At 51.8% G+C, this 23423-nt stretch overlaps 1 protein-coding gene across 2 annotated transcripts; it reads right to left on the bottom strand.

The window, feature by feature from the left end:
* Positions 1-1828: 1828 nt before the first annotated feature.
* Positions 1829-19437, bottom strand: TYRO3 (TYRO3 protein tyrosine kinase). Of its 2 annotated transcripts, none has more exons than XM_064485722.1 (19): positions 19420-19437; positions 16122-16305; positions 15803-15903; positions 14850-15020; positions 13303-13389; positions 12425-12540; positions 10763-10940; positions 9770-9915; positions 9133-9277; positions 8622-8751; positions 8438-8538; positions 8087-8182; positions 7681-7761; positions 7176-7268; positions 6641-6762; positions 6121-6230; positions 5770-5929; positions 5423-5559; positions 1829-3318 (listed from the first exon to the last, which is right to left on the bottom strand). In XM_064485722.1, exons 2-19 carry the CDS (start codon positions 16292-16294, stop codon positions 2928-2930), a joined length of 2538 nt encoding a protein of 845 aa, XP_064341792.1. In that variant the 5' UTR covers positions 16295-16305; positions 19420-19437; the 3' UTR covers positions 1829-2927. The 2 variants fall into 2 exon arrangements, with proteins under 2 accessions (XP_064341792.1, XP_031309137.2); XM_031453277.2 differs by lacking the exon at positions 19420-19437 and adding an exon at positions 18052-18190.
* Between the last annotated feature and the right edge of the window lie 3986 nt (positions 19438-23423).

A 23423-nucleotide genomic window follows, 5' to 3' on the forward strand; every position in this document is an offset into this window, starting at 1 on the left:
ATTGGGGAGTTTGAGCTTTTTGAGCATAAGCTGCCTATTCTCCTTGCTCAGTCCTTGAAATCTGCTCGGAACCCCAGCATTTCTGTTCATTTGGCCTCACTGTGCATTGGGTATGTGAACTTGGGTTTAATAACAGCGCAATGATTCTGGAAAACATTGCTGAGTGAGAGGGCAAACACAAAATAATCCAACCTATATGGTTCTATTTATATGAACTTCAAAACAAGCTGCATTAATCCATGTTGTTAGAAGTCAGAGTAGAGGTTACCTCTGGGGAGGAGAGAGGAGGCAGAGATGGGGCAGGGCCCAAGAGTTCCTTCTGGAATGCTGGTAATGTTCTGTTTCTTGATCTCCTTGCTGGTTATTTGGATCTGTTTGTGAAAATTCTTAAAGACTGTACACTTCTGATTGGTGTACTGTTTTGTATGTCTTACACTTAAATAAAAAGGTTTTTTAAAAATCCACTATTATCACCTACCTCAAATTCCTTGACTGTGGTGGGGGGCAAGGTCCAAGGTGCTTGGGGAAAAGAAACTGAGCAAAAAAAAATTACTTATATCGATTTAACTACTGATAGGTAAGTCCTACTTAAGTAGATTACTTTGTCACACACATACATTATCGGAACTCCTGTGCATTTTATAAGGCACCTACTATTGACAAGCATTCACTCGAAGATGACACGATCGCAGTAAAGCTACAGGGTGCTCTCTGGAGTGGTAGGAGAGTTGTACAGGCTCTGCTCTCTGACTTAGTGGGTTTCAAGCCTGGACCAACCATCCATTAGCTACATAACCTTCAGTAAGTCTCTTTCTCTGCATTTCTGTCTCATCAGAGGGTGATAATTATATGCCCACTTTATAGGAATGTTCTCTGTATTAAATAAGATAATATATATGAAGTGCTAGGCATAGTGCCTGGCATATAATAGGAATCCATTAGTAGCAATTATTGGAGAGTAAAGGTCTTCCCAGACAATAATTCCCAAACACTACCTCACAGATCACCATTACCTGCAGTTGAAGCTAATCATAAGCAGGAAAGATTCTGAAAGTCATTTCCCTGGAAGTTAATTAAGGTCTCATGATCCACGTGGGAACCAGAATCTGGAGTGCCAGCAACAGGTTTTTCAGGCTATTTGCTTTCAGAAGCACCCACCCCATTCCATTGCCCTCAGCCAGCAATGCTATACCTGAGTCCCTCCCAGTCTCCCCACACCCCTCGTTTCTCACGCCTCCTGTGGCTCGTTCCCATAAGCTTGCTCTAAAAACTTCTACTAAACTTTTCAGGTGGAAATACTTGGAAGCAAACTTCATGCTCTTATTTCTAATCCTCAAGAGGCTCACCATTCTCTTTGCTCACTTCTTCCCAGTCCACTGGCTCCAGGCAATGGTGTGAAGGTGAAAATCCCCACACCCAATGATAGCCGGAGAGTCCAGAGAGGGATGGGGTCAGTCAAAGGAGTCTCTTTGTCCTTGTTCCAAGATAAAGAGCTTTTTCAAAACTGTTACATTTTCAAAAGGTCAGTGGTGGCAGGATTAGAGATATTTGGCATTTTTAAAGTGACTTTCTGCATTTTCCTGATTAACTACCACTATGTATTATTTTTACTACAAGATTCTTTGGGACCTCCTATAATTAAACAAAAGCATTTTGTACTCAATGCAGAAAACTTGGAAAACACAAAGGGGGAAAAATTCCCTTAATCACATCATGTAAAGATAATAGCTGTTAACATTTTGGAATATGTCTTTCCAGACTCTTCTCTATGCAGAGATGCTTCATTTTTGTAATCTGGGAAAAAAGTAAACATTTAAGAGACAAAGCCTTGGGTCTTTAGTCTTCAATTTATTTCTGTTTTTAAACAGCATCTAACGGCTTGGGAAAGTCCCTAACAGCAAGGGCCTGCCCCATGCACTCCCAGAGGCTGCCTAAGCCAGGCCTGAGGTCCAGGTGCCAATAACTCCCCCTCACCCACACCAGCCATCAGGCCTATTTTCACTCCATCTCTAGAGACTTGGGAAAGAAGAGAGTCTCCAGTTAGAGGGAAAGTTGGGACTAAGAGACGCTGCATGGAAGGACTGGGCTCAGACACAGCTGCCTTTGTTAGTCTCAGGATATTTTGGGATTTGGTAGCATGCTCAGACAGACTGTGGGAGGGAGCAAAGAGGGGCTCCTGGATTCCTCTCTGGCCTATTTCATTCCTAGGAAAGCCTTCGAGCACCCCTTCCTCTTGCTGAGCTCAGTGCATCACCTTTAGAAGCTGGGCACACGGTAGCCTGTGTAATCCAGCATGCCTTGCCAGGACCCGGTCAGCGGTACTATACTCCTGGCCTAGACAGGATGGGTAACCAGGAAAGTGACGATGATTCAAACCCAAGTGTCCCACTGCCTCCCACTACAGGACTTGGGGCCTGACTGTACCAACCCCTTACCAATTCTCACCTGAAGGGAAATAATACAAGGGCATCTCTTTGTGAGGAGCGGCAAACCTGGGCATTGAAACCCCAAGCACAGGCACGGCTGGGCCCCCAGGCCAGAGACGCCTCAATGCATGCACTAAAGCAGCAGGGCAGCTCAGCCGGGAGAGTAGGGGCCCACAGGGTTAGATCTACCCTTCCCCCAACTCCTCTCCACACCCATGGTAACCATGGAGACATAACCACCCCCTCTGCCAGCTGCCTGGGTTTAGACAACCAGGCCTGGCCCACCTCCACCCAGCCAAGTCCTGAACTGATGCCAGGCCGGCCACAGAGTGGTTGCAGGAAGAACTGGGATTGGGTGATTTGGTCAGTCCAGGCTTCCAGCACAGCTTGGGAGGACTACCACAGGAGCCTCCACACCCTGCTGCCTGGGCTGGGGTCAGATGGGGCTTAGTCAGCCAGCACAGCGGGGCCACATGGCCCTGGATGCCCTCCGCCTGTGGGCTAACAGCTACTGTGGGGAAGTAGCCCTTGCTGCAGCAGCAGCAGCCTCTGGGCCTCATTTAGGGGGCTTTCTGGCTGCTGTTCCTCCTGCCCGGGCCTCTCGGCCAGCCCCCCAGGGCTGAGGATGTACCGATAGTCACTGGGAGTGCCCCCCACTGCCCCCAAGTCGCTGCCATCCCCAGCCCCATCGGCAGCCTGGTCCCCGCCAGGCAGCTCCAGGCTGCCTCCCTCGGCAGGCTCCTGGGCTCCCTCCAGGTTGATGTACAAGGGGTCCTGGCTGGTGGACAGCACGGACAGGTGGCCCAGGATGTTCTCCAGCTCCATTCGCAGACACGTGAAGCTTGGGCGCTGCTTGGGGTCGGCGCTCCAGCATTGGTACATGAGCTCGTACCTGGGGCAGAGAGAAGGGAGGGGTGAGGTGAGAAGCTGGAGAAAGGGGAAGGACAGTCCTTCCTTAATCATGTGAAACCAGGATTTTAAAAATTTTATTGAACACACTCACGTATAAGGCTTACTATATATCTGGCACTCTTCTAAGTATTTTACACCTATTATTCTCACAATACTATAAAATAAGTGATCCCTATTTTACCAAACTGGGGCACAGAGAGGTTAAGAATCTTGACTAAGGCCACACAGGTAGAAGTGAAGAAGTTTGGGAGGGAACAGTAGGAATGCTTTTGTCTTGTGGAACACAGCCTGGACTCAGGGTTATTTCATGGGGGCGGTTTGAGCATCCAACCTTTCTTCCTTAATCATCACCCATTCAAGCAGGCTGAAATCCTCATTGTTTGTGGACACCTCTGAGAATCTGAGAAAAGCTTCCAGCCCTTTTCCCCTGACAGGAATACTTTTTTCATACAATTTCAGGAACTTCACAGATTCCCTGAGGTTTTATCCCTATTCTCAGGGACTGCCTCAGGCTGAGGAAAAAAAAGAACTAACGGGAAGGGGCAGAGACCAGATCCAGTCAGAGCCAATGCCTGTGCCCACAATGAAAGCCCCAACACTCCCCACACACCAGCCCTCCTGACAGGGGCCTCCAAGGATGGGGGAAATCATGCCAGACACTGAGTAGGCCGTGGGAATGGTCCGAGCCGTGGGTCTGTGACCAGGCGGTGATAAACTGTCAAGGCTGTGCCAGGAGCCAACTGGCGCCCGTCCACAAGGCTGCCTGGTGGGAGGCCAGTGCCTGCCCACCCTCTATTGACAACACTAGCTCCAGCCTGGGAGGACACTAAGTCGAGGCCTGATCCCCACCACCCAGCGGAGCCTCTGCAGCTCCAGAGGCCCAGGTAGGTGGCAGCCACCAGGAGACCTGAGCTTCCTGCCCCCGCCATGCCCGGAGCTCTGCTGAATGAGCAGGAGGTGTAGGGCCTGATTCGAGCACTCAAATTTCCCTCTCTCACAGTCCAGCCTCAGGGCTCTTCAAACCCACTGCCCTAGAGAAAGAGAACCCCACCATTTGGGCTGAGCCTTCCTCTGCCTGTGCACAGCAGGAAAGTGGGAGGAGACTCCTTTCCTGGGTCAGAATGGACTCTCTCCCCCTGGTACTAGTGAAAAGCTCCTCCAGGGGCTCAGGGAAACCCTGGCTTGCATGGGGTGAGAGAATAATACTAGAATAGACAAATCATAGTTGGGGTCAAAGTCCCAACTTGTTCACTTAGTTGCTGAGTGACCTGGGTCATGTTACTTAACCTCTTTAATCCTCGTTCCTTATTTACAAAATGAGGCTAGTAACAGTCTTTTGCTCATATGGTTAAAGGAGCATTACCTGAAAGAATGCCTGTAAAGTGCCCAGCTAATGTCAATGACACTGTCTTCTACTCACAAGGGGTTCATGACACTTCCCTGTGCAGTGACTGTATCACCACCCAGCCCCACTCCCAAGGACTCCAGGCTTCCAGAAAGGAAAGAAGACAGAACCCTCCTCCCAGGATCTGAATTTGTCATCTTAGGTCTTTCCACTCCCTCAAAGAGGAGGCCAAGACAAGAAACGAAGCCAACCTCCCGCCCCCAGCGCCCCCTCCTTGTCAAGCAAGGAATGCGATGGAGCAGCAGTTCTTTCCCTGCCCCTGGGCAGCGCTCCCTGAGCGGGAGGGAGAGCTCAGTCTCAGAAGAGCGGTGGCGGGGAAGAGGTGACAGGGAAGCCTGCACTACGGCTCAACCCTGTACCTTCTGCCCGTGGGTGGGGTTCCTGGGTCTCCCTGGAAACTGGAGAAAACAGAGTGGTAGGAAAAGGCTGGAGCAAGAAATGTGGGATGATAAAGAGGGAGAAAAAAAAACAGGGAAGTGATGGATGAAGAGGAAGTTTGGGGTAGAGGTCAGCCTTCCCTCTAAATGACAAGAACATATCCACAAAAACAAACAAACACACCCCACAGAAGTGCAATCAAGGATCTAAGCTCCCACTGAGCCAGCAGCTGTGGTGGCAGCCATCAGCTGAAACCCCAAATTCCTGTTTCCTCCCAGAATCCCCTTCCCAGGGCACTCACACGTCCTCCATACACTCCGGAGGCTGTTTCAGGCGGTTCCCGCCGATGAGGTAGTTGTAAATCTCAGCGTTCTCAATGCCAGCATATGGCGTCTGCCCACGAGTCACAATCTCCCACATGGTCACCCCGAAGGCCCACTGGGACAGAATTGAGATTGGAGGGGTGTTATCATTAGGCTTCCTGAGCCAGGCAGAGTCCCAATACAAGCACATCTGGGGTCCAGAGGCCTCATAATGGGGCAGCCAACGTCCAGAGAGCAGACTCCAGAGGCTAGGCTAAAGGTCCACCCACGCCATAGTCCACATCACTTGTGTTACCACCAGATCTCATTGTGCCATGCTACTCACCACATCACTGTGCACAGTATACAGGTTGTCAGCCAGGCTCTCCAGGGCCAGCCACTTGACAGGCAATTTGGAGGCACAACCCTGGCGATAGTAGTCCCCGCTATAGATCTTCCGGGAGAGTCCAAAGTCGGCCACACACACCGTCATGTCTTCTGCCAGCCTGTGAGGAGTGTTGGAAGATGCGGGAGTCAGCCTTCCCCTAGGCTGGCAGCCTTACTAAATCCAGGGCATCTTTGCTACCAAGCTGTCCCCTCATGTAGCAGAGACTGTTCCAGGCGGGAGCTGACCATGAGCTAGTTCCTCCCAGCACCACTTGCTCCCTCCCACCCCTGAACTCTAGAATTCACATACATGCAGTTCCGAGCAGCCAGGTCTCGGTGGATAAAGTTCCGGGAGCTCAGGTACTCCATGCCACAGGCAATGTCCACCATGAACCGGACCAGGGTCTGCAGGGGCAGGTTCTGGTGGGCAGAGAGGACAAGCTCAAGCTGGACCTGCCCACCCAGCCAGGGTAGGAGGAATGGGGTGCCCTGGCCAGAAAGTCTGAAAACTGTCTTCAGAATCACTGAAAGGAAGGGGACGAAGGGGCTTGCCAGTGCCAGGAAGCTTTGGCAAATTTAAGGGAGGGCACCCAAAAGTCAAGACTCCACCCATCTGAGGCTCCACAGGACCCTTCTCCCAGGAAGGGGCCCTGCCCAGCCTAAATTCCCAGGGCTTTGTGAAGGAGAAGGAAGCCTGTTAACATTCAAAGGGTCAAACCTGGAGCCCACCTGCTCCCAATCAACTCAATCGGCCCTACCCACCAGGCCAACCTCCCTCCCAGGGTCTTTGTCCCTTTCCAACTCCTGCTGCTCCCACCCCAGGCACTCACAAAGGGGTTCTCCCCAATCCGGGAGGCGAGCAGGAAGGCGTGCAGGTCCCCATGCTTCATGAAGGGCAAGATGACCATGGGGATGGGGAGACGGCCTTTGGCCCTGCTCCGGAGGCTCACCCCTGAGGACAAGGGAGAGTCAGCGGGGCACATAAAGGCCAAGGGATGGCTCAGGCATCTGCATGAGCCCACACCTGCTGGGTCCTACCACTAGCCCTGGCTCTGCTACCTCTTCCCTGACAAGTTCCACACTGGCCGTGACTACACAGGAGGGACTCTGGCTGCCCCCAAATCTCTCCTCTATCACCTTCTCCACCTCCTCTGTTCACATGAGCAGTCTTCACGATATAGGGTCTACAAACTGAACTCTTTACCTAGAGCCTGATCAGATGTCAGCCAGGCCCCTCCTTGCCATTTTGGTGTCTGCTTACTCACCAGGCAAGTCTGAACTTCTCTACCATAGGCTGCCCTCGCACCTTAGTGGGGCACAGTTTCAGCTCTATTTTACATTTGCCTCTCCCAAGAAGGGGCTCACCAACAAGCGTGGCCACGTGTGGATGGTCAAACTCCTTCATGCAAGCCGCTTCTCTGAGGAACTCTTCAATGTCACTTGAGGCAATGATGTCAGCTGGGAGAAAAGGATGGGAGTAGGGATGAGGGAGATGTGGACCCAGGAAACAGTCTGGTCATGAGCAGGAAAAACCCCCGTGGACTGGTGCTATCCAAAAATTTCTCCACTCTCTCATGCCTTCCCTTTGGTTTGGACAGCTGAGCAGCTCAACCAAACTCAGCTTTAATCACCCTGAGTGAGACCAAAGGACAGCCACTGCTGACAGCAGAGAGGAAAGGCTGGGGCACCAATTTGTGTGGGATTATGACTGTGAATTATTCATGTGATATAGACAGATCCCAGTTAGTGCTGATGAACTCTTTTTGGAAATGTCTAGGGGCCCAGCAGAGCCTGCTTTAGGATCGGCCACCCCTTTCATCCTCCCAAGTGATGCCTGCACTCCACAAATACAGCACTATTCTCCACTCACCTTTCAGCATCTTTACAGCCACTTTCACAAAGGAGCCATCCTCCTGCTTCAGCTGGGCCTCCCGCACTGAACCAAACTCTCCTAGGAATCATCCAAATGACAGTGAGTCCCCCTGGCCTCCTGCCCCCCAACCACATCCCTCCCAGGTGACCCTTCATAGGGACACAAAATCGTTAGATTCTGGGGGCTCTCTATTCGTAACCAAAGCAAAGTATGCTGGGAGTGACTCTCAGCCCTCCTCATCCCCAGCCATCATTCCCCCAAGCATCCCAAACCCAGGAGTTTACAAGCATATCCCACTCATAGGAGCTGACCCAAATCCACAGCCTCAAAGTGATAGGGGCAACCAAACACACCCAGATCTGGCAAACTCGACTCATGCCAATCCCTACACAGCCCCACATACCTTTGCCCAACATCCGGCCCAGGGTGAACTGCTGCTCTGGGATGAGCACATCCTCCAGTTTGTCCTTCAGCTCATCGCTGATGCCCAAGCTATCCACTGTGGGGAGGAGACGGTGAGAAAGGGGATCCAAAACCCGCCCTCGGAGCAGAGATGAGCTTAGTTTAGCTTTCCTATAGCTAGGAAAGGGTAGGTCCTTTCCTAACCTCCACAAGGGTAGGTCAGTGTGTCTCTTCCCCTACTGTGTGCTGAAGACTCATCAAGGTTCAGACCTACTGGTCAAATTAGTAAAAGGAATGCAGATAGGGGCCCAAGGTAGCCCATTTTCCTCTCCCATGATTTCCCACCACTCACGTGTGGCCTCAATGCGCTCGGGCCTTTCCCGATTGAAGGACCGTGCTGCCCGGAAGTGAACGGCTGGCTCCCCTCGGGCCATGACAGTGTCAAAGGCTTGCCTAAAAGGAAACCAAGGACTTGGAGTCAGCTCCAAGGTCTTCAGTCACTACTGACCTCTCCCTTCATGTTCCCATCCCCTTACCCAAACCGTGTTTCCTTCCGCCTCTTTCGAAGTAGGATGAGGGCCAGGGCAGCGGCTGTCACCAAGGCTGTCAGCACACCCAGGACCACAGGCACCCAGGATGTGCGGCTGTGGGGAGCACCCTGCTGGCCTGTGGGTGACAGGGGCAGCGTCATGAGCTAGCCTGATACCACAGAGGCCCCTGAAAACATTCTGATGATGGCCATCTCGCCTGGGCAAGAGGCTCCCCTCAATCAGTAAGGGTTCTGAGTGGAAAGAGGCTCCAAAGGAAGATTCACGCATTCGTACTCTGTCCGTGACAGGCCCTGGCTGTTGGGACCTACAACGTGATCAGAACTTCTATGCTAGTCATGGGGCAGAAAGAGGAGAATGAGATACAATCCTAGCCCCAACTGCTTGACTCTGAATCTTTGGGCTTATTAGGAGGGGAGGCGCTGCCAGCCTCCTCCCACCAGTCTAGGTTGCCCTTGAGAGCAGAGATCCCTAGCCCCCTTCCCTTTACAGGCCTCACCTGCGTGGTCGTGAGAAGAGACCACCAGCGGCTGACTCCAGGGCCCACAGCCAACTGCATTGGAGACGCACACACGCACAGTCAGGTCCTTCTGGGGGTCCCAGCCCGTCAGGTTGGCCCTGGTCCCCTCCACTGTCAGCTCACCCTGCAGCCAGGGAAAGCCCCCATCCCACACTGAGCCTGAGGAAAAGGCCTTGAGCGTGGGCCTGAAGGCAGAGAAAGGTCTAGCTGGGAACATGGGAGGCTAGGGACACAACCTGCTGGGAGTCATCACATTCCTGCTCCAAGCTGCAGAGGCCTCTCCTGAACACAAACAAGGCTCAGTCTGGGGATGTGGGGGGTGGGGGAGGGGGCAGGATAAGAAGGCTTTATCTGTGTCCTCCCCCAGTTTGTGCAGGAATGTGCTTCCTGTTTTACATTCAAAGTGGACACTGGAAGCAATCCTAACAGGACACAAAATCCAATAATGAATGCAGCCTGCAGGGGAGGGTGGGGAGGGGTAGACTCCCTGGGGTGTAGAAGGCCCACCAAGGCCCCCAGGCTCACCAAGGACAGCCATTCTGAAGTTCTATGGCCTCAGGGCCCTGAGGGCTGACTCCAGGACACATGCAGAGTGGAGGCTTCCATCATCCCTTACCTGGGTTCCGTTGTCTTGGGCCCAAGACAGTTTATAGGGGCCCAGGGGGCCTTCCAGAGGGCCCTTGGGGATTACTTCTTCCCACTCCAGGATGAGGCCCGAGTCTGTGCGGATGGCATGAAGGTGCTGGGGAGCGCTGGCTGGGGCTGTTCCCAAAGAGAGAAGGTCACTAAGAGCCATGCCCTTCCCACCACCTGGATCACATGCAGGCCTCTGGAACCTTTTCCAAAGAACTCAGTAGCCCAGAGAGCAACAGGTGGGGGAAAAATTCGCCTCCCAGTTCTGAATGCTCTCACTCATTGTCCTGGGGAGGAGGGTGGGCAACGGTAGGATCTGTACTACCCCAGCCAGGCAGAGTATTGCGCTTTATCACCATGGTTACTGCCTCAGCAGCATCCTCACCACTCTCCTCTCACAGCCCTGCCAGCCTCCTTGCAATTGCCATGAACTCCAAGCAAGTTCGTGTCAAGGGTCATTGCACCCTGTGCCCTCTTCCTGCAGTGCTTTCCCCCAAATATGGCTCTTTCCTTATAATTCAGAACTCAGATCTCTGTATGGGGGGTATTCCTGGACCACCCTGGCACTCTTCACCACCGTTATTATTTGATCTTTTCTATTTTGTCTGCCCCAACTTCTACTACTTTGGTTACTTTGGGGTGTAACCAAAGGAGAGCAAGAGTAGGGTCCTCTAACTGGTGAAGCCCAGAGCAGGGGCCTCTGCTGCCTAGGAAAACTATCCAGAATAGTTTCAAAGGTGCTCATTAAATACCTTTTGAGTGAACACATAAAAATGAACAAGCCTGCACCTTCTACAACTGGAACTGCATGGGAGGGGGACTGGATTGACCCAGTTCATAGGTAAGCAGCAGGTACTCAGCACAGTGTTTGTTGAATGATGATCCTCCCTCTCTCAATCAACTTCATTCAGAACTGGCACCAACACTGTCCCTTCCCTGCTTGGACCCTGCCCAGTCTCTCTGCTAAGTCCCTTACCTAGACCTTTTGTCCGAAAGGGCACCCAGTCAGCATACGGAGAAGGCCCCAAGGCATTGGCACAGCGAACCCTGAGGCTATAGTTGGTGGCAGGTGCCAGGTCCCGGAGCAGGCAGGTAAAAGGTGGCACAGGGACCACGACAGCCAGGACCTCCCAGCCTCCTGGGGCCTGAGTCACCTACAGAAAAGCAGAAAACTAATGATGTAGGGGAGGGAAATTTCTAAGGCATGTGAGATGAGATGGAAGATGGGACAGGTTTGGGTATGGTTGGGGGATTTCAGTTAACACCTCCTCAAGTCTATCAGCAACCCACCCCCTTCCACCCACCCCCACTCCAGTTTCCACACCTCCATGTCTTTGTAAATGCTGTTCCCTTTGCTCTTCCTAGCAAAGTCCAACTCACCCTCTAAAATTCAGCACAAATACCACTTTCGCTATGAAAGCCTTTCTCAAATATTCGAGAAAATTCATGCCCCTTTGTGCCTGATGCACAATTATATTAGCGTGGTTACCACTCTTTATAACTGTTTACATGCCGGCGCAAAGTCTCAGAGCTTCTCAAAGGCAAAGTAATGGAGCCAGGCCTACACCTTACATTTTGGGGACCCAGGGTAAGAGTGCAAATAAAGATCCAGTGTACCATACGGCTAAATATTTAAATGTTAAAAATCAGCTAACAAACTATTAAAGAAAATATCTTCTCTCTTAATATATTGACACACAAAGCTACAAAACAACCTGGGAGGTCAGGTTTGCATTTATAACTCTCCGAATCCTTGGAGTCCCAAGCCGGAATGTGGTGACACAAGAAGAGCCAGCCTCCAGCCACGGGTCTGCACCATGAAGGATGTCACATGCGTGGGTGTGGACAATGCTGCCTGCATACCCACCCACCCCAAGTGGCTGCCCTTTGGGCTTAGAGGCACACATACCATAGCACGATCCATCCTCTGGAGGATGGACCAGGGAAGAGGCCCATACAGGCCTCAGAAGCAGACTCCAGTTAAGGGGAAATAGGGGGGCCTGGTGATCTGGCTGGGCATGTGCCCTCAGCCCTGTGGATTCCTTGCCCTGGGGCAAGGGGTGTAACCAAAGGAGAGCAAGAGTGGGGTCCTCTAACTGGTGGAGCCCAGAGCAGGGGCCTCTGCTGCCCAGGAAAACTACCCAGAATAGTTTCAAAGGTGCTCATTAAATACCTTTTGAGTGAACACATAAAAATGAACAAGCCTGCATATCCTCTTATTTTTAGTATCACCTTACCCAGCTTTCCCATTCTCTGGGGCCTAGGACCCTTCTGGTCCCCTTGTTCTCTTTGTCCTGAGTCAGGGGGTGGGGCACATGAGTACAGGTATCAGATAAGTCAAAGGTTTGGGTTTTCGCCCACATAAGAAAAACTTCCAGGCATCCCCAATCTGCTCTAGTGATCTGTTTTCTAGCTTAAAGAATGCACAGGCTGAGCTGATCTGCTGTCATATGGTTGCCGGAGCACCCAATAAGGGGCGTGGTCAGGGCTGTTTCTTAAGGGACTGACACCCGAGTGGAGCTGAAGTCCAACCCCCACAGGCAAGACTAGGTAAACAAGATACCACTGTCAACAAAGTAGCACTGAGGCAGCCAGAAGGAGTATGGCCAGGTGAGCCCATCCGGCCCTCTCAGCCTACCTGGACTGTACAGGATTGGAGCAGAGCTAGGCCATCAGCACCTGGTGTCCAGGTCACACTAGCATTGCTGCTGGAGAGCTTCGTCACTGTGATGTTGAAGGGGGCTGCAGGCAGTGCTGTGGATGGGGGCTTAGCGTCAGGGCCCAGGAAGGATAGGAGAGGAGGGAGAAGGCAGGGGTGGGGGGAGCAGGTGAGGCTTGAGTCCCTCCCTAGGGTCTGCCCCCCACCCCTGTGCAACTTAAAGATGGCTACTCAGCACTTCCAGGAATACACAAGCCAAGCAACCAGCAGGGCACAAGTCCTCATACCTGGGAGAGTGCCTAGTCTGTGGAGAGGTTGCCTCTCCCTGAATCAGGGGCCCGGTCTGAGCAAGGAATAGGGTAAGATAGTGGGTGTGTGGGAGGAGGGTACCTTGGCCTTGGGAGATACCAGTGAGAGGCAGCTGTCCCTGAAGCCACAGCCCATTCCTACACACACTGGTTCTCTCCCCTTCTCCATCCCTCCCGCTGTGCACAGCAGCCCTTTGGGTCTCCTCTATCATCCTGCTAGGCTGTTTTCCCCACCCCCTTTTCCTCCACAGGGACTGGCAGAAGCAAGGTTGGGCATGAGCCTTGACCACTTCCCGCTGGCTCCCTCCCTCCCAAGGACTCTGCTTCATGATGGGAAATCTGCTGTGACGTCAGGTTTCTATTCTCATCTCAGCCACGGCAGGGTCTCAGGTGCTACCACTAGGAATGGAGCTATACCAATTAACCCCTCATTCCCTCAGATCCCAGCAGGACCGAGACAAGCTGGAATACCAAACGATTTTAGCTTCACCCAAAGCCTGCGGAGCACATCCCTGCCTCATCAACCCTCACTCCCTGGGGTCCTCCTACCTTGAAGACGAACAGTGGCTGGACGAGAAGAGGCCAGGCCTTTTAAGTTGTGAGCTTCACAGGAGAACACGGTGCTCTGGGTCACCCCTGGAGCCAGAAAACCTCAGTCAGCCCCCCCAAGCAGCAACTCCCACTTAGTCTGGGGTTGGGGGTCAGATAGTTAAGTGCTGGATCTGAATATTCTACAAGTCCCTCCAGCTAAAGGGAGGGGCTAGACAGCATGGAACTGGATATAAATCCCACGGCCGAGGGTCTGTTTTCTCATCCCTCAAATGGGAGAATTGTGAGAACCAACTGATGTAACATACATAAAGTGCACAGCATTCAGTAAAGCACTTGAGAAATGTTATACCACCCCTCCCACCTCCATCCCATCTCCCGCAGACAGTGCAAAGCTGCCTCCCTTTTCTGGTCACTCCTTTCTTGCACACTCCAGAGCCCTGCTCGGTCTGCTCCATGCCATATCATTGTTCTATTTGCAGATTCCTTGCCTTTCAATAGGTCTCAGTTCCTTATGCATGTGTGTTGTCTCCCCACTTATACTAATTCCTTGGGGGCTGGACCAATGGCTTCTATTTCTTTTGTATTCCCTCGATCCCCCATGGTGCCTAGCACAGTGTGGTGTGTGGAGTAGGAGTTCAGTGAGTGCTTATTATCAAGCTGGCTGCCTGAGGGTCCCAACCACGCACATCTGGAGAGAACTGAACCCAACCTCCCTTCTAATCTGCTCCAACCCAGCACCTCCTGAAGAGGACCTGCCCTCGCTTCCAACAGATCCTGCAGTCCACACTCTCAAGATTCGTATTGCTAGGGAACTTGGTAGATCAGAGTCCATCCCTCCCACCTTCAAGTGCATGAGAACAAGCTCAGCCTCCCATCTTTTTTAGCCAGTTGCAAGCCTCAACTAGAAACATTAATTTTGTTTCACTGATAAGCAAGCCTCACAAGCATGTGAGGTCTGTGCTGAGGGTCTTGGATTCCAGGTGAATGTGCAGGCATGGCTGCTTTTGGTCTAACTGTGTGGAGGTATGGACAGATACAGTTGTTTGGGAAAAGGTCTGCAGATTTCTGGAAAAGTGCCATTAGGAGAGGAGGCCCCCGTAACTCTGTGCTGGCCTCCCCCTCCCCCTTTTCCTTCCCCCTGTCATTCCCCACTCTGCAGTCTGAGACTCCTGTCTTCTAGGCAAGCTTGCCAGACACTCCTCCTAGCTCTGCGTGGGCTGGTTCCTGGCTCCTTCCCTTGGGAGGGGTGGGGGATGGGTGCCCCTGGTCCCATGCAATTCATCACCCAGGGCCAGCTGTGCACAGCCTAGACTGCTGTGAACCAGAGAAAGCAGCTCCGGCACCCTCCTTAGGCACACACAGCAAATCACCACTAATCAGCCCACCCGGCCAGCCTAGCACACCTGACTGATAAGCTTAGTAATGGTGTAGCTCACGGACCCAGGCACTCTGGACACTCACAACAGCAAACTCAGAGACATAAGCAGGTTTGAATTCTGCCAGCCTCACCACCCCTGCGCAGAGCCCCTCCAGAGGCTGCTCACCTGTTACATTTAAAACGGAAGGAGAGGGAGCAGGTCCCCCAACCTTCGTGCCTCCTCTCCACCAGACAATGGTAACAGGTTCTGGGGGACCCACGGCCTCACAAGACAGTTGGAAGGGGGCATTGGGTGGCACTGCCAGATCTTTTGGTTCCACAGTGAAAAATGGCACACCTAGGGAGAAAAAGGCTGGTGGGGAGCGAGCCTTGCAACTTCTCAGCTTCCAACCGCCCAAACCACAAGTTTGCTTACCATTTGAACCCTCTATGCAGAAGGTCCCACGCATAGGCCCTTATGATTGGGTCAACTGTAGACCAGGCATCTAGCTTGGGAGGGGGCAAGCTTCTCTTCTTTGGTACCCCCTTAAGGATATCCTTTATGCTGTTCCCTCTATTCCTAGACCTGCACGACAGATCCCCTCTTCCAAAACCTGCTCTAACAGCTTGTCTCAGAGCAAAGGAAGAGGCAGAGGGTGGGAAGCTGAGGGAGGGGCAACAAAGGAGGGGGAGTGGGTGGGAGATTTAGCGGAGGGCTGGAAGGCCCCAGATCCCGTTCAGGGCCCTTTGTTACTTTCTTAGTCACTTTGTTTTCCTGGGCTGAACAGCTCTGAGCTCCTGCAGCTGCGAAGCCTTCCTCCCCTCCCCCATCCCTTCCCCTCCTGGCCCCGCCACTTGGCAGAACAGGGTCCAGCCTCAGACGGGTGCTTGAGGTTTGTTGCTCAGGCAACTGAAATTTGACTACACCCCATAAAATTATGGGTCCTGGGTGCCTCCTTGGCTCTCAAAAACCCAGTGGGTATAGTCTTCTGGTCTGCGATGGGCCTGGAGCCTGGTACAATGAGTCCCCAGAGGGCAGTGGAGCAGCCCAGCTTCCCCGAGCTTCCTTATGCAGAGGTGTGGTCACTAGCAGACAGCACCTGCTCCAGGCCAACATGCCCACCAGCTCTGCCTCCTCACCTTCTACTGTGAGCCACACTGGCTGGGAAGTCTCAGTTTCGCCCCCATCCTCCACCTGGCACCAGTATCGGCCCGCATCAGAGCGCTCCACTGACTTCAGGCTGTGGAAACAGGACACAGGGCCTCCCAGGGTCAAGGGGGTAAGCTCTGCTGGGCAGATTCAAGGGGTTCAGCCTGCCCCGACTTCTGAAAGTTTCCACAGGTTGCCAAATAAATATACCACAGACCTCTGGGCATCAACATTGCCCCCAGCTCCCAAGCCCCAAGGAAAGAGCACAAGCTCGGCTGGCATCCCACACCTTCCCCCAGAGTCCTGCACCTGAGGAAGCCAATCCAGTGCTGCTCACTGACTGGGATGTACACCTGATCCACGCTCTGGACCACAGCCCCATCCTTCACCCACTGTATCTCAGGCTCCTCCATCCCCTCCACGCTGCAGTTGAGCTTCACCGGCTGCCCCTGAGACACAGTCAGCTTCACTGGGGCTCCCATGAGCTTCAGGCCTGGGAGGTGGGAACAAGAATGTGTCATTCTGCTTGAGAGAGACCCTGTCTCTGGAAATATCCCTCATCCTCTTCCAGAATTTAGCTTCTGTGTCAGAAGGCTCATTCTCAGCCAGTGGCCAAGGAAGCAAAGGCGGGAGGGAAGGGGGCCTGGGCTGAGTTGGGGGAAGGAGCTTGACAAGCTCTCCAGACACCGTTTCTACCGCTGACAAGTTCCTCCCAGGCATAAGGAAGTGACCTTTTCCTCATACCTCCCTGCTGGGCAATCTTAAATTCAGGCTCTACCACTAACAAGAAAGCAAGCCAGGCTGCAACAGTGGGGCGTTCCTATGCACCTGGGGCAGGTACTCCCTAGGAATCACTACTGCACTCAGTCAATGCAATAGGCAGCCAGCTCTCCACCCAAGGTGTCAGCACAGACCCTGCACTGCTGCTAACATCCCCCTGCACCCCACCCCGGCAAATGTAAGGAAGCTGAGGAAGGGAAGGAGGAAGTGCTCTCCTGAAGTGGAGAACATATGGTTGCAAAACCACGTCAGATCAAACACATGGCAGCCTTCCTGGCAGCCGTCGGCTCTATTAATACCTGAATGTGTGCAGGGGCAGGCGCTAGGAAGGTAGGAGGCAGAGAAGAGGGGAGGGGCCCTTAACAGGGAGCCCAAGACCCCTGAGTTTCTGTCACACCAACAGGGGGCCACCCTCTGGAACACTACCCTCTGAAAATACACACACACACACACACACACCCCTCCTGGTTTCCTAGCATGTTTCTAAGCAGAGAGGAGCTAGTGAATTATCCACATAGCTGAAATCCAAGCAGAAGAAGCTGCTTCTTCCTGCCCTTTGCTGTGTGACAAATTCCTAAGCTCTCTGATCCTATGATACATACCTTTCTGCTTATAATTGTCACTCCCTTCCCTTTCCTTCCCTAAGAGGCTGATATGGCAGAGTGCTGTCTGAAAAGGTGCCTGCTTGGTGGCTGCTGCTCCAGCCTGTCTCTTCCCTACTCCCTTCACCCTCTCAGGACCTGTCACAGGGTAGGAGGGGTAGCCTCACACCCAATACAGCCCCGCAGTCCCAGGGGTGTGTAGTGTGAACTTAACCGAGCGCTGAAAGAAGCACTCCTGCTACTGGCAAATGCCTCAGTGTCTATGCGGGAACACAAAGCTAAGCAAAGACCAGCAACCTTGTCCCAGCCCATCCTCTCCAACACTCCCGGGTTCAGGAAGCTCTGAGTGGGCACAGGGACTAGAGTATGCCCAGGTGTTTTCTGTGATTGGGCACTCTCGCAGCCCCTGAACCTACGTGGTGTAGGGGTGCCTCTGGGTGCTCAGACCCAGCCTCTGTGGTTTCAGAGTGGGACCTCGGTGTGTCGGGTGGACAGAATGGGGTCCCCAGGACCGGTACGAGAGAGCAAATAACTAGGAACATCGAGGTGGGAAAATCCAGTCCCAAATACCCCCCGCTGACCACTCAGCCCTCAGCCCCACTCCTTTCCCTTCTACCCTTCCAGAAGAGCCCCGGACACGAGAAAGTTGGGGGTGGGGGCCCCCGACCCAAGATCCCCCTGCGAACACACGGCTGTGCCCCCTCCCCCAAGCCTTGGCCTTCCAGCTCGGGTCCCCCCGCCCAAATCCCCGGCCCGCCCAGGCCTGGGGCTCGCTCTGCTGCCGTCCCCGGGCACCGACTCCGGCCGCGCCCCTCCGCAGCCCCCCGCTCTCCGCCGCCCCCCGGGCCAGCCCCTACCTGCGGCCGCCGGCTCGGGGAGCAGCAGAGCCGCCAGAGCCGCCACCAGCAGCAGCGGCGGCGGCGGCAGCGGCGGCGGCAGCGGCGGGAGCCCCGACCGCCCCATGCTCCGCCTCAGCGCCATCGGCGGCGACGCCGCACCATGCCGGGCCCGGCCCGCGAGCGACCAGGGAGGAGGGGAGGGGAGGAGGGAGGCAGAGGGGAGGGGAGGGCCGCGGGAGGGGCGAGGGGCGGGGGCCGGGCCAAGGGGCGGCGCTGTGGCCGGCGCTCTGAGACCCGCGCCCGCTGTGAGTGGCGGCGGCGGCCGTCAGGCGCGCGGGGTCCCGGGGGCCGCTCCTGGGCCACCGCGCTTCTTCCACAGCCGTCGCCGCCGTCGCCGCCGCCGCTGATTCATGTTCTCGGAGCCGCCACCTCCTCCCCGGCCCGCCCGCCCGCCCGCAGCCCGAGCTCGTACCGCCCCCCCGCGGAGCTCCGGGAGGCTCGCTCGGGGCGCCAACCCGGCTGCTGCCAGCCCGGCCTCCGGCCGACCTCCACCCACAGACCTCCGCAGCCCCGGCCCGCACGCCCTGCCCCAGCTACCCTTATGCCGAGCCCGAAGATCTGGCTCCGTCCCCTGGATGGGCACCCCAGCCACGCCCCTCCTTTCCCTGAAAACACTCCAGGATCCTTTCAAACCCAACACTCCAGATCCTTCCCTCAAAACCTTGCTAGAACCCTCTACCACACCCCAACTTTTGTCCAGACTCCGATCCCAGAACCCAGCACCTTCCTCTTAAGACAGAAAGTACCTAAATCTACTAGATAGTCCCAACCATCAGGCCCCCTGAAATTGTCGTGAGTCAGTGTTCCCCACAAAGGATCTACTAGCACACCTTCGTGCTTCTTTCATGAACCTTTCGCCGAGATTCCCCATATTCATATTCCATTTCCCACCCCTTTATCTCCAAGACCTTGAGCCCTGGGTCTTGAGTTTTCCACCATCTTGGTAATTCTCAGGTTTTATCTGCTATCCCCACTGCCACACTCTACATAGGTGAAACCCCAATGGCCCATATCTTTGGGGGCTGTCATTCTTCCTAGTTGCTTCTTCTGCTTCTAGTCCCCGTCCCCCAGGCCATGGTGTGAAAATGTGCTCTGTCCTCACAATAGCCAATAAAGCATTAGCTATTATTAGTTGACCATCTCACATACAGTAGGTTCTCCATAAGTAAATAGATGCCTGTTAAACGAATGAATAATTGCCTCAGAGCTTGGCCTGCCCCACAATCAGTAATCAAGGGGGCGGCTGTGCCCATCCTGTCAAGCAGATGCAGAGCTGGTTCCAAATCCAGCCTACCAAGTGTTCCTTCCCTTTGCCCTTGCCTCTACCTGTCCCCTGGAGCCATTCCAGAGGGCTGGTCTCAGAAGTCCTGGGTGAGGAGGAGAGACAAGTCACTCAGCACCCCACAGCCTTATTGGATCTTTCCAGGGATTCTCCTTCTGAGCAGCAGAGGCCTGCCTCTTCTTTCTCTTGACCCCATCAGTGCTTGTTTATTAATTATACTAATGATAACAGTAACAGCGGAGCTGGCGGCAGCCTCAGACCCAGCTGGGGGCGCCCCCAGGCGGCAACACAGGGAAAAGCACTGTCACAGTTGGATGGCAGGGGCCAGATAGTCCTCTTTAAACTAAGAGCTCAGGCAATTTTCTTGGGCGCTGTGCGTCAGTTTTAGGACACTTTCCGAAAGGAAAAGACTTGCTGCGTTCCAGAATCCACAGCTTTTGAGCTTGGGCTGAGTCGGATCAGGGCAGGCAGACAACAGTCTGGGGCTGAAGCCAGAACTATTAGGGCGGAGGCTGCTTGCGGCAGTGTGGCTGCTGCAGCCCTGCACTTGAGCCCTTGTCACTTCTCAAGGTCCTCTCCCCCACCTCTTTGGAAGGGACTTTAAGTTCCAATGAAAGGAAACTGTTGAAACTCTGGCTGACACTGGAAAGACCACTCCTAGAGGATGTTGAACCCAGAAACCAGCTTCTTACTTCCTTTTCTCTCCTCATCCCACTTCCTCCTCCATCATTTCCTGAACCCTGATGAGAATCCCAGCCCAAGGACCATTCTTTGAAACCAAGTAAAATGGGCTTCTGGGACATGTCATGGGTGCCTCTGCATTCTCCACTCACAATCTTGACACAGTTCCTATCTCAGCTGCAGGCCTGAGCCACATCATCCTCACCCTGGGGCAGCATCCATTTGGGGCCTGGAGTCCTGAGTGTCTGCTTCCTCTAGCCCTGCTTCTGAACCCCTCAGTTCTTAGTATTTCTACCTGCAGGGTAGGAAGGACTGCAGGGTCCTGGTCTTCTGACTTTCCAGCTTGCACATAGAGTGCTCACCTTCCTGAGCCCTCACAGCCCACTCCTCTTACCTATCTTCCCCCATCTTTCTTTCTCTATGGGCATGATATAGGAACATATCATGGTTATGTTTAAGGGTATGTGAGCAGGTGTGATTCTGTGGAAGAGGTGTGTAGGTGGATGAGAGGGTGTGCATTGTGATGTGTGAGGGAGGGTGTGCATTTGTGCAAACTCTAAATATGACTGACGCTTTGTGGGTGGATAGGGAGAAGATGTGTGTGTGTGACTGGAGGAGGCTGGCTGCCTGTGCAAAGACATGCCTGCAAAATCTCCCTTCCTTTCATAAATGCACTGCTTGGAAGGAAACTAATCAAATCAACAGGAAATGTATTTGACTTAATGCATGAGCAGCTGTCCCAGAAGTTCCTGTCCTCAGAACAGAACCAGAGCCAGCTATGATCTATCCTGGGGGAGAGGAAGAGCCAGCAGCAGCCCCTTATCATGGGTGGAGCTCAGTTGGGCCTTGGCATCACCTTACTCATGTGAAATAAATATCTGCCCACGCTCTGCCTTTTATAATCCAGGACTGCCCAAGAAGGCCAAGGATCAAGAGAAGACAAAGACAAAACTGGAAATAAAATACACCTGCCCATAGCAGGAGAACAGCTCATTGGCAACTTCCAGCAGTCTCCAGAAGTAGCTGCTTCAGCTTTCTCAGAGTTAGGACTCTTCCTCCTGTCCCCACCTTAGGGGACAAGAGAGAACTAAGGTAAGTCATGGAGTCATAGCAGTCTTGCTGGTCCTGTGAACAAGGCTATATTCTTTCCTAACTACTGGTTAGAGAGGTAAGAGTTGGGAAGTTCCATTTAAGGAATGGGGCAGGCCATAGATTGTGTTCCTCATCACCTGAGAGAAAGCAGGGAGTCTATGACTCTGGGGGTTAGAGGAAAATGACCTTACATTGTGATGCTGGGAGTGCTGGGGACTGTTGTACCTGCTGAACATCCCTTGTCTGAAATTCCTAAGCCAGAAACAATGCCACTCCTTGCCCAATGGAAGATGAAACAGAAAGTAAGTTCCTAGAAGAGACCACACTTTGACTTACATCACCGCGTCTTTTAAATTATCAGGCTTTTCTCCAGAAGCAGATTTAGGAAGTAGGAAGAAAGCAGTAAGTCTGGGGTTTCTGAAACAGCAGATGGGTTCAAACCTGTGGAAGAAAAACAAGTGCCCTCTTCAAAATTTTACCTAGGGATGGCCCTGAGAGGAATAGTGTCAAGTGTGAGTGTGTATGTGTGAATGCCATTTATCTGGCTGTCTGTATTTCTGTTTTTGAGCCTCTTTAACAGCAACATGGCAAGTGAGCTTTTCTGGCTCTACTTTAAAAAAAAAACTTTTTATTGTGGAATACTTTAAATATACACAGAAGTGAAGAGAATAGTATAATAAATCCTCAATGTACCCATTACATATAGAAATATTTATAGATATGTGTATATATAACAGTACATATATATTTCCTTTGTCAGCTGGGAAGGGCTGAAAAGCAAGACACCCCAGTAGCAATGCACATACCTACTAGCACTCAAATCTTTGGTTTCAAATACCATTTTCTGGAAAAAGGAACCAACGGTCCTTGGAGAAACGGCTAATTCTAGCATTGGGGTAGGAAATATACCAGATGAGCTTGGAGCAGCTTGTAGTGGCAGAAAGAAAGGAAGTGCTCAAAAACAAAAGCAAAAAAACCCAACCTAAACACATATATGCACACAAAGGGTATAACAAAGGGCTAGATATAAATACAAGTGAATGAATAAGTTATAATTTCTTAATAACTATAAAATATATTATATGTTAATAAATTAATTAATGGATAGCACAAATAGCCCATGCAGAAGAATTACAAATAATTTATGTATATACTGCACCCTCAAGATGGGGAACACATCACACTCAAGTGTGAGCTGAGTGTAGTGACTTCCTTCCAAAGAGGACAGGATGGAAAGCAGGGGGAAAAAATTACCTTTACATTAAAAAGACCTGAAAAACATTGCCAAAAATCAGCCAAGTGAATAAGGTTAATGCCAACAGTGTTTAGTCATGTTGGTAATAGGTACATTTGATATGATATGATAAAAATGACATTTCAGCTATGTGGTCTGCCTTCCCAAAACCCATAACTCCAGTCTAATCATGAGAAAGTTATCAGACACATCCCAAGGGAGGGACATTCTTTTTTTTTTTTTCAATTTTAGTTTTTTTAATATATTTTTTAAGCCTTCACTCTACCACTGAGCTATACCCACCCACCCTAGAAGGACATTCTACAAAATACCCTACCAGTAAAGCTGTAAACTGTCCAACTAATCAAAAATAAAAAAAGTCTATGAAACTAAGTCATAGCTAAGAGGAGCCTAAGAAGACATGACAACTAAATGTAATGTGATCTCCTGGATGGAACAGGAAATGGACATGAGGGAAAAGCTGAGGAAATCTGAATAAAATATGGACTTAAGTAACAGTGTGTCAATATTTGCTTATTAATTCTAACAAATGTTCCAAGCTAATGTTAGATGTTAATAATGGGGAAACCATGTTTGGGGTAAATGGAAACTCTTTGCAATTTTTCTGTAAATCTAAAATCATTTTAAAATAAAGTTTATTTTTATTTTATAAAATTTATTTTATAAAAAAAATTACATCCATACCCAATAAATTTTTTTAAAAATACCTAATATCAAAAAATACTTAACATCACATAAAACTTTGTATTTAGTTTTCCTGAACAGTCTCAAAAAAATGTCATTTTATAGTAGGTTTGTTTGAATTAGGATAGAAACAAGGACCACATATTTAATTGATAGTCTCTTAATGTATTCCTAAATCTATGAGATCTCTTTTCATTTCTGGACATGAAATTTACAGAATAGACTAGGTCATTTGCAGAACTTTCCACAATCTGGATTTGGTTAATTGTATCATTGTGCTATCATGTCCCTCTACTGCCCCTATTTCCTGTAGATTGGTAGATCTAGATGCTTGAC

Source organism: Camelus dromedarius, chromosome 5 (assembly GCF_036321535.1).
Source record: "Camelus dromedarius isolate mCamDro1 chromosome 5, mCamDro1.pat, whole genome shotgun sequence".
Lineage (NCBI taxonomy): Eukaryota > Metazoa > Chordata > Mammalia > Artiodactyla > Camelidae > Camelus > Camelus dromedarius.